The sequence below is a fragment of the Nomascus leucogenys genome, chromosome 23, assembly GCF_006542625.1.
Source record: "Nomascus leucogenys isolate Asia chromosome 23, Asia_NLE_v1, whole genome shotgun sequence".
In the NCBI taxonomy this organism is placed as follows: Eukaryota; Metazoa; Chordata; class Mammalia; order Primates; family Hylobatidae; genus Nomascus; species Nomascus leucogenys.
In genome coordinates this window covers 1,437,143-1,452,200 of record NC_044403.1, presented here as the reverse complement: position 1 = coordinate 1,452,200, position 15,058 = coordinate 1,437,143, and the positions used below count along the sequence as shown (strand labels likewise).

At 40.7% G+C, this 15,058-nt stretch overlaps 1 protein-coding gene across 4 annotated transcripts in view; it reads right to left on the bottom strand.

The window, feature by feature from the left end:
• The window catches only part of FGD4 (FYVE, RhoGEF and PH domain containing 4), a 140,078-nt gene that overhangs the window by 95,498 nt on the left and 29,522 nt on the right, over positions 1–15,058 (bottom strand). Inside the window, exon 3 of one of the 4 annotated variants that reach the window (XM_003277805.3) lies at positions 11,671–11,834. The exons of 2 other annotated variants lie outside the window; for them this stretch is intronic. In XM_003277805.3, the coding sequence (XP_003277853.2) occupies positions 11,671–11,761 (91 nt within the window). In that variant the 5' untranslated portion in view covers positions 11,762–11,834. Of the gene's footprint in view, positions 1–11,670; positions 11,835–15,058 lie in introns of those variants that run through there. One more of the 4 variants, XM_030804586.1, reaches the window with a different exon arrangement.

Sequence of the window (15,058 nt, the reverse complement as noted above, 5' to 3'; positions counted from 1 at the left end):
CTCTCCAAAGCTGGAATATGTGCCAACTGTTTCCCCTACGGGAAGGGTTAGAAGCAACAGAAAAAAAGTTACGAGCTGCATAGATATGAATTCAACAAGCACTCATCTAACACCTTGCAACAGAGGGCACTGTAACAGTACCAGGAAGTAAGGCACCACGTGGGACCATAACATCTTCAACCTACTCTCAAGGAGCCAACTTTCCAATGGGAAGATCAAAACAATCCTCAATCAGGGATCTGCAGCCTACAGGTCACAGGCCAAATCCAGCTTCTGTCAATAAAGTTTTACTAGAATACACATTCATTCATTTACATAATGTGTATGATGCTTTTTACTATGTTAGTAGAGTTGAGTAGTTGCAACAGAGACCATATGTCTGCAAAGCCTAAAATATTTACAATCTGGCCCTTCACAGAAAAAGTTTACAGAACTTGACCTAAATAATCAAGACAACAAACTATGAATTACCGCTATAATTTTCCAGTTTTGGTTGTGTCCCCAGCTAGTGGTGTGACCTTGGGCAGGTAAAAACCTCTAGGTTTCTGTGAACTCATTGGCAGCACCATACACAGTTGATCTAGCTCATCTTGGCTGATAACCCACTCTGGAATGTATTTAATAAATTCAGTGTTATATGGTATAGTCTTTAGTTTCTTACTGTTCTAAACCCTGCATGCCTACCATGAGATTGTGTCAGTTGCTTTCCTATTTTAAGCAAAAATTATCTTCCGCAACTATCTCTACTGCATGTAAACCAGTAGACCAGAAGGGGTTAGCCACCTCTAAAAAATCGTGCTTCTCTGTCAGTAGCTCTCAACCGTGACTACACTAGAATCACCTGTGGAACTTTAGGAAAGAAAATTGCAGTACCTGGGTTGCACCCCAAACCACTTAAGTCAATCTCTGGGTGTGAGACCCAGGTATCAGTGTATGTTAAAGCTTCCCAGGCAATCCCACGGTACAGTCATGGTTGAGAATCACCAGGCTTAGTGTTATTAACAGGCTTGGATCAAATTAGTATTTACAGTGGAAGCTATATGAAATGAATTCCATAATTTTCAGCTGGTAAGCTAAAGTTCACCAAAACACCATGAAGACTAATTTTAAATAGTAATTTTTTTTTTTTTGGAGACAGAGTATCCCTCTGTCACCAGGCTGGAGTGCAATGGTGCGATCTCAACTCACTGCAACCTCCACTTCCCGGCTCAAGCAGTCCTCTAGCCTCAGCCTCCGGAGTAGCTGGAACCACAGGTGTGAGCCACCACGCCCGGCTCATTTTTGTATTTTTTTGTAGAGACAGGATTTCACCATACTGACCAGGCTGGTCTCACACTACTGAGTTCAAAGTGATCCACTTGCCTCAGCCTCCCAAAGTGCTGGGATTACAGGCATGAGCCACGGCATCCAGCCAAAAAAAAATTTTTTTGTTTTGAGAGAGTCTTGCTTTGTCACCCAGGCTGGAGTGCAGTGGCACCATCTCGGCTCACTGCAAACTCGGCCTCCCAGGTTCAAGCGATTCTCCTGCCTCAGGCTCCCAAGTAGCTGGGATTACAGGTACCCACCACCATGCCCAGCTCATTTTTGCATTTTTTGTAGAGACATTTTTTGTTTCACCATGCTGCCCAGGCTGGTCTCGAACTCCTGACCTCAGGAGATCCACCCATGTCGGACTCCCAAAGTGCTGGGATTACAGACATAAGCTATGACGGCTGGCTCTGGCCAAATTTTACTACTAATTATTTAAGCTCATAGCACCATGTGACTCTTGTTTAAGTCACAGCCAATACTTATGTGCAAAGTATAAAGTCCTCTTCACAGGTAAGTAATAGTAAGATTATCTGATTTTAGAATCCATTTGTGACATAATAAAAATATATATACTTGATCTTTGTCTCTTGTTTCTGACAAAGAACAGCACTTAAATCTCTTGTAATTTCCGGCTGGGCGCGGTGGCTCACGCCTGTAATCCCAGCACTTTGGGAGGCTGAGGCGGGCGGATCATGAGGTCAGGAGATCGAGACCATCCTGGCTAATACGGTGAAACCCTGTCTCTACTAAAAATACACAAAAATTAGCCGGGTGTGGTGATGGGCGTCTGTAGTCCCAGATACTTGGGAGGCTGAGGCAGGAGAATGGCGTGAACCCAGGAGGCGGAGCTTGCAGTGAGCTGAGATTGTGCCACTGCACTCCAGCCTGGGCGACACAGCGAGACTCTGTCTCAAAAACAAAAACAAAACTCTTGTAATTTCCTAAGCGGTAGGGATAATAAATAGGAGCATCTTTTGTTCCTGACGGAGAGTTCTTAAATCTCTTGACACTTCCTGGGTGGTGGAGGCCTCTTTTGAGGAAATGACTCTTGGCGTAACCCTAGGTAGCCTCAGGATGGAGGTGGCTGCCAGAAAGACCAACTAATGATCAGAAGCATGGAACTTTCAGACCCATTCCTCCCAACTTCTGGAGAGGGAGAGCACCTGGAGACTGAGTTAATAATTGATCACGTCTACATGATGAAACCTCTAAATGACAAGGATCAGAGAGCTTCCAAGTTGGTGAATACATCCATGTGCAGGGAGAGTGGCCTACCCTAACCCCATGGGACAGGAGCACCCACATTCAGGAATCTTCTGGACCTCACCTTATGTATTAATCTCTCTTTATCTGGCTGTTCATCTGTATTCTTCATAGTATCCTTTATAATAAACCAGCAAATGTCAGTAAAGTGCTTTCCTGAGTTCTGTGAACCAATCTAGCAAATAATTAAATCTGATGAGGAGTTCGTGGGAACCTCTGATTGGCGGCAAGTAAGTCAGAACTATGGGGTGCCTGGTACTTGTGACTGGCATCTAACGTGGAGACAGTCTTGCGGGACTCAGCGCTTCACCTGTGGGATCTGATGCTAACTTCAGGTAGAGTTGAAGAACTGGTTGTTGCTGTGAGGAAAACCCCCCATTTGGTGTCAGAAGTGTTCTCTGGGTACAAAGAGATAGTATCACTACCAAAAACAACCTAGACATCCCCTTATATGAAAAGTCGCCAGTTAGGAGCCTCGAGAAATCAAAAGTAAATTATTTATGGCCAACAGAGGGCATGAAAAGCTCCTATACAAGCAGAAACTTCTGTAACAATGAAATCAAACTTTTTATTGGCTTCATAAAGTGTGAAAGAAATAAAAACAGATGTAGGAAAAGAACTCGAAAGGCAAAAGCCTTTTTCTAAGAGCTGTAGCCAACTCATTTATTCACAATGTCTGGTTTATAAATCGACCAGATTCTTGGCTTTTCCCTTGCTTCTGCCCACTGCCAAACTATTTTCCATTTATTCACAACAAATTTATCTGCAGGTCCGGAGAGGAGAAGAAAATCAAACTGCCTAATATTTCATAAGTTTTCACAAGGAGGCTGCTAAAACCAAATAAAATTGTTTTTAATTATCTCAATCACAAGCAACCAAGGATGAACAAATGTTTCTCTTCACAAAAGGGAAAACAGATCCTTTTCATAAGCAAATTCTTCCTGACATTGTTGCTATTAATTTTGTACTACTTTGCTGGTTTATTTTTCTAAACTTGATTTCTCTAAATCTGAAATCTACCAGCTAAAACATCGCAGCCTAACACTATTTCTGTAAACTAATTTCTGTAGACTTTATCTGCTTAAAACTACCTCAGCCTACTGTGTTGCAACACTTTGTTTCGCAGTTACCAACGCTGCTCGTTCAACTTTTCAAACCTGTATTTTGCTTCATGGCATTAATAGATAAAATGAACACTGCTAAGCAGGAAAAACTCCTCAGGACCAGCCAGTCACCCAAAAGCTGCTACTTTAAATGCACCAACACTATCATTTGTTCCCAGGTAAGGACCACTCAGACCTGCGGTGAAACGCAAGGTGATGTTTATCTGGGAAGTAGTTTTTTTCCCCCCTGAGGAAAAAAGCAGGGTGGATTACTAAAACGAGTGGTTGAAAGGTCATATTTTTGACATGATTATTTTATGACTGTGAGAAAGTTACTTAACTTCCTTATAAATTAGAGAAATATTTTTACTGCTCTACTGACATCTCTTAGGCGTAGATGTAGATCAAAGTTCTTCTTTTTGATGGTTGGTAATTTTAAGAAAAACATGTAACAAATTAGGTGACTCTCTAAAAACGGCTTGGTGATACTCTCTACTCCTGACTCTCCTCTTTATTTTGATATTCTCTTTTTAAGAAAAATATTACTGGCCGGACGCGGTGGCTCACGCCTGTATTCCCAGCACTTTGGGAGGCCGAGGTGGGTGGATCACAAGGTCAGGAGATTGACACCAGCCTGGCCAACGTGGTGAAACCCTGTCTCTACTAAAAATACAAAAATTAGCTGGGCGTGGTGGCGGGCGCCTCTAATCCCAGCTACTCAGGAGGCTGAGGAAGGAGAACAGCTTGAACCTGGAGGCAGAGGTTGCAGTGAGCCGAGATTGCGCCACTGCACTCCAGCCTGGCAACAGAGTGAGACTCCATCTCAAAAAAACACATTACTATAAACCCCATTTTACTAAACATTTAATATTTAGCAGCTTACAAAGTTAAGTATTGGCTTTCCTTACTCCCTGCTGCAGAATCAGACTAGCAGGCCTCACATTTTTTCTAGACCCAGAGCACAATAGCATTGTGTGTTAGGCTTCTAACACTGTAGGGGATTGTTTCAGTCATGCAAAACTTAAAAAGCAAATACTGCTTCTAGCTTATCCATTATTTCCTATATTTTTTTCTGGCTGGCAGAAGAAAGAAGTTAGGAAGAAAAATGAACCAGTTAATCAAAGATAACCAATTTTCCAATTCTGAATTTTAAAACTGCATTACTTAAGCCATATTTGGCTACATCTAATACAGTTTTTCTCCTACAAATAAAAAGTTTGACCATTTTATTCATTCAATGATATAACCAATTTTATTACTCCCTTGCTTCAAATCCTTTAATGGAACTGCAAGGCCCGATGGGGAGGGGGAACCTCAAAACCTCTAGTTTGCATAAAGGACCCTTCACATTAAGACATCTATCTTGCCTGTAATCCCAGCACTTTGGGAGGCAGAGGCGGGCAAATCACCTGAGGTCAGGAGTTCGAGACCAGCCTGACCAACATGGGGAAATCCTGTCTCTACTAAAAATACAAAATTAGCTGGGGGTGGTGGCACGTGCCTGTAATCCCAGCTACTCGGGAGGCTGAGGCAGGAGAATTGCTTGAACCTGGGAGGCAGCGGTTGCGGTGAGCTGAGATCACACCATCGCACTCCAGCCTGAGCAACAAGAGTGAAACCGTCTCAAAAAAAAAAAAAAGAAAAGAAAAAGAAAAAAAAAAAAAGGCATCGATCTCCTGAAGGGCCTAATATCCATCTACTCAGAACTACGTACCCCTAACGCTCTAGCCACATTCTCATCTTCTCCATTCCTGGAAAACACAGTTCTCTTTTCATATGTTTCCCTCTGCTTTTACATACGTTGGTTCTTTTAGCTTAAAAAACAAAGTCTTTGTTTAAACAAATTCTTCAATATCTAGCTCCAATGTTACCTTTTTTGAGGAAATTTCCTTGAATCAACGAAACATTAGTTGTTTCTCCTTTTCTATTCTCCAAACATATTTTGTACCTCTCCTATGACATTTGTCACAGTCACTGCATTTAGAGGTCTATGAGGGAGGCAAACTTAAACCTCCTTGAAGATAGAGGTATTACACAATTTTTAGGATTGAGTATAGTGAATACAGTTACATTTCCTAACCCTAAGCATGACTTGTTACCATTCTGTATCAAAATGGTCAATTTTAGATAAAAAGTTAACAGAAATACCTTTTTTCCTTGATATTTCTTATTTTGCTATTTTACACTCTAAATTAGTAACTCTGATGGAAATAAATTAAAAAAAATTTACTGGCCAATATTAGAGAAAAACATGATATTTCTAATAAATCACTAACTACTGATAGACATTAGGGGGCTTACATTTATAAAATAACAAGATTATTTTCAAGCTTTGTATAATTTCTTTTTGCTATAGTCAAAATTGATTTCATATTTCTAAGAAGTCATGTAATCTAATAGTGTATAATTACTGTTCAGATCAAGTATATTATCAAATAGCAAACAGCAGTTCATAGATTTTAACTGTGCATTTGGGGAAGGGAACTTTTTTTTTTAACATTAACTGTTGGCTACGGATTTTAAAATGCAGGTCAATTTCCGATTATCTAGATAAATTTGGAAATAAATTACATGAAGTGTAAACACACAAATAATTCTTACACTTTAATTCATGTACTGGCTTTTTTTTCCCCCCGAGACAGGGTTTCGCTCTTGTTGCCCGAGCTGGAGTGCAATGGCGTGATCTCAGCTCACTGCAACCTCCGCCTCCCAGATTCAAGCGATTCTCCTGCCTCAGCCTCCCAAGTAGCTGGGATTACAGGCATGTGCCACTATGCCCAGCTAATTTGGCATTTTTAGTAGAGATGCAGCTTCTCCATGTTGGTCAGGCTGGTCTTGAACTCCCGACCTCAGATGATCCACCCACCTCAGCCTCCCAAAGTGCTGGGATTACAGATGTGAGCCACCACACCTGGCCCATGTACTAGTTTTCTATTCCACATCAAGCCTTAGAGGAACTACTAAGGAAACATTTCTAGATTAATTTTTATTCAATCTTTTTACTTTTCCTATCACCCTCCTACAAGAGTGTTTCAAAGAGTGAAATGACTTAAATGTAGGAAGAGAAAAAACAAAAAGAGGGGCAAGTACATCATTAATATAAAACATTAAGGACCTCTTTTTTAAATTTATTTTTATCTTTTTATTTATTGAGACAGAGTCTCCCTCTGTCACCTAGGCTGAAGTGCACGATCCCGGCTCACTGCAACCTCCACCTCCTGGGTTCAAGCAATTCTCCTGCCTCAGCCTACCGAGTAGATGGGACTACAGGTGCGTGCCACCACGCCCAGCTGATTTTTTGTATCTTTACTAGAGACGGAGTTTCACGGTGTTAGCCAGGATGGTCTCAATCTTCTGACCTCATGATCTGCCCTCCTCGGCCTCCCAAAGTGCTGGGATTACAGGTGTAAGCCACTGCGCCCGGCCTAAGTACATCTTTTTTTGTTTTGTTTTGTTTTGGAGACGGAGTCTCACTCTGTCACCCAGGCTGGAGTGCAGTGGCGCAATCTCGGCTCACTGCAAGCTCCGCCTCCCGGGTTCACGCCATTCTCCTGCCTCAGCCTCTCCGAGTAGCTGGGACTACAGGCGCCCGCCACCATGCCCGGCTAATTTTTTATATTTTTTTTAGTAGAGACGGGGTTTCACCGTGGTCTCGATCTCCTGACCTCGTGATCCGCCCGCCTCGGCCTCCCAAAGTGCTGGGATTACAAGCGTGAGCCACCGCGCCCGGCCCTAAGTACATCTTTAATAGCAAAAAATCTTGGCCACAATTTTCTCCATACAGACAGTATCGCTCCAAATTTCTTGGTTTCACACCCCAAAGCTTCTCCCTCATCTCTTTTCTGTCTTACAACACAGCCCATTAATTCATCATCCAAAATCATGTACAGGTTCAGCCACAGATTCAAATCTCACTAACCCGCTAACCCCTCCTTACTTTCTTTATACTTCTTTACATCAACTTGGCCTTTGAGACTTCTGATAGCAGAAACTCATTATTGACATGCTGCTCAACAAGGGACACCAGAGGTTAGCAAGCCAAGATATTTATTCTTAAAAGAGAACTGAAGGGAAGAAATGGAGAACACTACAAATATTTATAATTTATTAAACTTCTTATATTCCTACTCATTTTACTTTACATTTCCCAACAGAAAAAGGCACTGAATATTAGAAATGTATTCAATCAACAAATATTAACAAAGCACCCAGTATCTATTAGTTACCTTTCTAGACCCTAGGAATATAGCAGTGAACACCACAACAAAAAAATAATCTGTACAACATGCTAAATGGTAAAAGTGCTATGAAGGGCCAGGCACGGTGGCTCACACCTGTAATCCCAGCACTTTGGGAAGCCAAGGCAGGTGAATTGCTTGAGCTCAGGAGTTCGAGACCTGCCCGGGCAACATGGCAAAAGCCTTGTCTCTACTAAAAATATAAAAAGTAGCCAGGCATGGTGATGTGTGCCTGTAAGTCCTGGCTACTGTGGAGGCTGAGGTGGGAGGATCGTTTGAGCCTGAGAGGCAGAGGTTGCAGTGAGCCAAGACTGCGCCACCGTACTCCAGCCTGGATGACAGAAAGACCCTGTCTCAAAACAAAACGAAACAAACAAAAAAACTGCTATAAAGAAAGTAAAACTGGGTGAAGGAACAGGTGTGCTATTAGGTGAGAAGCTATTATTATATCCTATATACAGGGAGGACAAGGAGGTCTCACTAATACAGTGCTAGCTGAGTAGACATGAAGGGAATAAGGCATAACATATTTTGAGGATTAGCATTCCAAGCAAAGTGTAAAACTACAAAAATCCTAAGGTAGAAGCACAGCTGATATGTTCAAAGAGAAATAAGGAAGACAACATGGATAGACTAGGGAGCACATTTGATGCTGAGGTCAGAAAGTTAAGGGTTAGGGATAGGGGGGCTAGAGAAGGTAGGGCCTTGCACATCATTGAAAGAACAGGGGATTTCCTTTGAAAGAGATGGGAATCCACTGAAGGACTGCAAGCAGAGAAGTGGCAATTATCCGCCCTCCATTTTTAGAGGTGTACACAGGCTGTTACGTAGAGAATGGACTCCAGGAGGTCAAGGGTAGACAGGAGGCTAGTAGAACCAATCCAGGGGAAAGCTGTGTGTAACCTAAAGCAGGGCAAGTGATAGTAGAGGCAATAAGACATAGTCAGTTTGATAGATCTTGAAGCAAGATTTGTTGCCAGATTGTACGTCAGAGAAAAATGACTCAAGGAAGACTAGGTTTTTGGGACTAAGCATAAGAAATAAGAACTGCTTTATGGCCAGGCGTGGTGGCTCACGCCTGTAATCCCAGCACTTTGGGAGGCCGAGGTGGGCGGATCACGAGGTCAGGAGATTGAGACCATCCTGGCTAACATGGTGAAACCCCGTCTCTACTAAAAATACAAAAAATTGGCCAGGCATGGTGGCGGGCGCCTGTAGTTCCCAGCTACTCGGGAGGCTGAGGCAGGAGAATGGTGTGAACCCCAGAGGTGGAGCTTAGAGCCACTGCACTCCAGCCTGGGCGACAGAGCGAGACTCCGTCTCAAAAAAAAAGAAAAAAAAAAAAGAAATAACTGCTTTATAATGGCATGGGAAGGACAAGACCACAGTGACACGTCTTTTTATTTTTTTGTTTAAATTTTAAAAAAATGTATTTGTGTGTACTTATTCTCTAAGAGGGTGAAAGACCCATTTTCCCCAGGCCAAGTTTTATTATAATAACCACCATGTAGAATGACCAAATTCTATGATTAACACTATTTTTCTTCTCTTAAGTGTTTTCCTTCTGCCTGCTTCAACATATAACCAACCAACTTGTGTCAATTCGCCAGGGAATCAAAATGGAAGGACGTGTTCTAGCCAGAGCTTAGCAGGTGCTGTGGTGGGAGATAAATCAGAGAACACACACAAACCAGGGTGAAGACATTTACAAATGTACTTTAGCCAATAAAAATTAGCTTGTTATTTTACAAAGAAAAAAGATGCCTACAGTAAAGGTTATCAGAAGGTGGCTCAGGAAGTGGGCAGGGATGGTCCACAAAACATCTAAGAAAATGCCTTTTTATTTTTGAAATAAATGAACTCAACTTTTCTCTGGATTATTCCAGGAGCCTCCTATCTACTCTTGACCTCCTCAAGTCTATTCTAGTAGCTAAGAAGAACTGATTAAATTTAAATCTTAGTCCTAGTTTGCAGTTTCGGTTACATGTACATTTGGATGTTTATTAAATGAACACCAAGTTATCATTCTTCCAAAGAACCGCGTAATATTTCCTGTTGAGTCATTCATCATACTCTATCATATTTCATTTCTTTCATGTGAAAGGGGTTTGCCTGAAAGCATAAGCTTTAGAAAGAGAAGTTTTTCAGGTCATTTAAAAAAGATAAAACTGTTATAAATAACATGTGCACTAAATATGCATATTTACAATTTTTTTTAGATGATTTAACAAAATAATCCAGTAGTGTAGGCAGGAAGTGCTATATTACTGTCTTCTCAGTTTACAAACCTAAAAAGGAACTTATAAAGCCCGTATCGTTGTAGTGGCCACTCTCTAAAGGGTGCTGTCCATTAAAGCAGAAAACAAGAGCCAACCATTTCTCTATGTTTATCGACATTGACCTCTCAAGCTTCATCTTCCTGTTCTGGAAATATTTTCCTCTCTAATTACGAGCTGCCTTCCAGGAGGGAATACTGTCTCTCCAATCATCTCTAACTGTTTGAAGATGAAATGAGAACGGACAGAAGCTATTTCAGGAAAAAGAGAACCTAAAACTTCACTGCTTGGGGTGAGAAAACACTTCCCTTTTGCGGCATTTCTTTTTTTTTTTTAATTTCATATTTAGAGTATGATGGTAAATTTTGGAGCGATCACAAGACCTCCAAACTTTATGCAAGAGTAGTGGAATGCCTGCAAAAGAATTCAGGCTTCTGCCTGAGTGATGGAGGGAGCAGGAGCAGGCATGGACTGGGCTGCTTAACCCTCCCGCAGCTACTAGAACCTGGGAACGGAGCCAGCTGTGCAGCTGCAGGAGGGGCGCCTCAGCTCTCCTGAGGCAGTGCTGTCACCAACCCCAACCTTGGGCTTCCATACTCAGAGTATGCCCCTGACACTTAAGGAAGGAAAGAGCCACACCACCATCAGAAAGAATACTGGTAACTGTGAAGGCTGCCGGTTCTAAGTTTTAGTTTATCTCGTTCAGCAGTGTAGACATTTTTCAGCGAGGCTTATATCCAGTCAAAAACGAATGGGAAAGTAAACAAAATGAACCCATTTCAGTGATTAAAAATATTTTTAGCAGACATTTCCCGTCACATGATTACATTTCTATCACACAGTAGAATTACATTTCTATTTCAAAGACTCAATGTCTCATTAATATGCTCTCTACAACATTGAAAGAGACCACAGTGGCTTAATACTACCACCACTAACAATTTTTAAAAAACAAACTCATGCCTATCTCTACAATGTTGTCTTTTATAGAAAAACAAATAATACTTACTCCCCTGAACTTCACCAAAACAAGACTGGGATGGTGGGAATTTTTGTTTGTTTGCTTTAACAGAACAATGCTCCATGCAGTTGCATTAGAAAAAGGATTAGTGGTAAATATTTCTTAATATTTGTCCACACCAGAAATGGGAGGAAAAAGAGAAAACTGTTCCTTTCTTTCTCTGTATTTCTCCCCTCAATGACCGAATTTCCAAACTTTACTTAGGATAATAAAAATAAGCCAGAGAAACATAACTATCAAACACATTTGTATCTGGTTAGCCCAGAAGAAGCCCCCTGGAGAGCCAAAACCCATCAATAGCACATATTTTAATCTTGAAGTTAAAAACCAACGTGAGCTTTATTAACTTTAAAAGAAAACCAAACTCTGCCACTTTTACATCCCTCAGCATGCCGTGTTATAAAGTGACCCACACTGGGAAGAAAAAAATATATCTACTAGAAAATGAAACCACTTACCTTGATCAGTGGACATGATTTCACATATACTGATAATTAATCTACTCTGGTTTAATAAAAAGATATTTGGCTTTACTCTTTTAAAGTTCATGTGATAAAATCTCACTCGTGGCTGTAAAGCCTCAGAGAGGCTGAAGATTATTACACAGGATCTGCCAGGAGTTCTTCGAACTTACTGCCCAAGGACGACCTCATGCAAAACATGCCACACCTCCCCAGAGGACGGACTGCTGCAGCACATTGCATGAGAGGGAGTATATGAGCACAGAGAGACTTCTATTTATCAAAGTAAAGTAAACAACTGAGGCACATGGAACCTTTAAAAGCATTCAAAGTACAGCTGGGAATAGGGCGATTTCTAAATGGACTAATGCCTTAACTATTAGTAATGCTCTAAAAAAGCTAACGGGAAAACAGTTTGTTTCTATTTTAACAGGGCTACTGCCCTGGACGAAAAATGTTGGTTACAGATTCAGAATTCACAAGCTTAAGATGTTAAAATCTCATTTTGAATGACCTCAAATACCATTTTCCCATTTATGTTTTCCTTTCCAGCATAGCTCATTGATTTCAGTGACTAAATAATACAGAATTAATAAATACTACATACAAATTTCCTAAGGAAAACAAGTTGTATATGTTATTTCAAAACATAGTTTAACTGGTAAAATATTTATTACTCATTTTTATCTGTCTTTATAATTTTACATACTTTAATCAGTACATTAACAATTTCTCATAGCCTTGAAAAATCAGAAAATGTCAGATTAAAGCCAGGCGCGGCAGCTCACGCCTGTAATCTCAGCACTCTGGCACGCCGAGGTGGGTGGATCACCTGAGGTCAGGAGTTCAAAACCAGCCTGGCCAACATGGTGAAATCCATCTCTACTAAAAATACAACAATTAGCTGGGCATGGTGGCATGCACCTGTAATCCCAGCTACTCGGGAGGCTGAGGCAGGAGAATCACTTGAACCCAGGAGGCAGAGGTTGCAGTGAGCTGAGATTGCGCCACCGCACTCCCGCCTGGGTGACAGAGTGAGACTCCATCTCAAAAACAAACAAAAGAAAATGTCAGATTAAAATATTTATAAAATCATAATGAATTAACAGGTTACAGACACTCTCCCTCACTGGGGAAAATAACCTCTCCAACCCCCTCCTCTCTGTGTCCAGACACAGTAGTTCCCTCTCTCTAGTGTGCACTTGAATCACCTACTGGGTTATCAAGACATACATCACCGAGTGCCCTATCAAAGTCAGATTCGGTGCACAGTGGGGCCACATAATTTGCATTTCCAATAAGCTCCCAGGTGACAGTGACACTGCTGACCTGGGCCCTCACTCCAGGAATCACACTTTGAGAACCACTGGGCAGTGAACTGCTGGGTTAGGGAGGATTAAAGGACTTGCTAAATTGCACACCTGCTAGGAGCTGATGGATGTCAGGCAGGAGCCAATACAATGCTGAGGATGAGGTGTGAGGGGTTTGTTCTCCCACTTCAACACAAGCTCCCCATCAGGACACAAGGGTTGTCAATCATTTTAATGAAAGTGGTACTTTTTAAATAACAGAAATGTGTATATAAGGCATAAATAAATAAGCTTTACAATTAATCTAATACAGAATAGGGTAATAGTACATGGAGAAAATAAGTCAAAGAGAAGAAACCTGAATTGTTTTTAATTCCTTTGCAAACTCCACCCATATGTGTTAAAATTTCACTGTGGCAGAGAATCTGTTTAGGTTTGGTTCCAAGACCATTTAGCCTTGGCAAATTTCAGTAATGTCAAACCCAGAATACTTCCCTGTCACAAAAATGCCCCAACGTCTGTCTGTACTTCCTGAGCTTTGATAGCAATGTTTAAATTGTAATCTCAGGTTTGGTATTAAAACAAACGCTTTAAAAAAAAAAAAAAAAGCTAACATGTGCTCTGTGCCCATTGCTATGTTAAGCATTTTCCATGTAGAATTTCATAAAGTCCTTATTGCAGGGTAATAATTTAGCACCATCTTACAGAAGAATACCACTCTGTAAGGTTAATTTATCACCATTTTGCAGAAGAGAAAACTAAGTTTAGGAGGTTAAAAATCTTGATCACTCATGCTAGTACAATGATAACCATTAAGATATTAAATTCACCCTTTACCTGTGATCAACTTCAGTCTGAAAATATTACATAATATTTTGAGAGAGATACCACATTCACATAATCTTTATTACAGTATATTGTTATAATTGTTCTATTTTATTGTTATTGCTGTTAATCTCTTACTGTGACTAATTTATAAATTAAACTTTATCATAGGTATGGATGTAAAGGAGAAAACAGTATATATACTGTTCAGTACTATATGCAGCTTCAGGCATCCCCTAGGATCTTGGAATACATCCCCTGTGGATAACGGGACACTACTGTATTCACTTTTGAATCTTTATAGATGAAGGCCAAAAATCAAAACATGGTTTGCAGGAGAAAGTGATAACTAAAATAAAATATAACAATTATGATTGACTCTCAATTGCCCACAAGTGGACAATCTGCAATAATCTGCAGCATCTACCACAAACTTAACATTAAATTCTAGTCTACCCAATAGGAGCAATAGCAGTTTCTCACCAGGTGGGAATGTACTTATCCTATGAGCCAGCAATCCTAACTCTTAGGTACTTAACCTAAGTAAAAGGAGGATTTACATTGACAAAAATGTTTACAGAGCCTTTATTCATAATCATCCAAAACTAGAAATACCCACTTGTTCTTCAAGTAGTGAATGGGAAACAAACTGTGGTACATCCATACAATGGCATACCACACAGCAATAACAAGGGATGAACAAAAAGATACCTGCATATGCATTAGAAAGAAGCCAATGTAAAGGGCTACACATATATGATAAAATGAGATATTCTGGAAAAGACAAACTTATAGGAACAGTAAACAGATCCAAGGTTGCCAGGGCTGGTGGTAAGGGAACTGACTTTTCATAAAAGGGCATGACAGAATTTTGGCACTAAAGGGACTGTTCTGTATCTTCATTGTGGTGATGGTGGTTATATGACTGTATGCATTTGTCAAAACTCAGAATTGTACCCTAAAGAGGTTGAATTCTAATGTATGTAAATTATCTTTTAATTTTGAAAAATTTAGAAGCAAATAAAAGCAATTTATTCATTAAAAAAGAGACTAAGAGGGTCGGGTGCGGTGGCTCATGGCTGTAATCCCAGCACTTTGGGAGGCCAAGGTGGGCGGATCATGAGGTCAAGAGATCGAGACCATCTGGCCAACATGGTGAAACCCTGTCTCTACTAAAAAATACAAAAATTAGCTGAGTGTTGGTGGCGCGCACCTGTAGTCCCAGCTACTCGGGAGACTGAGGCAGGAGA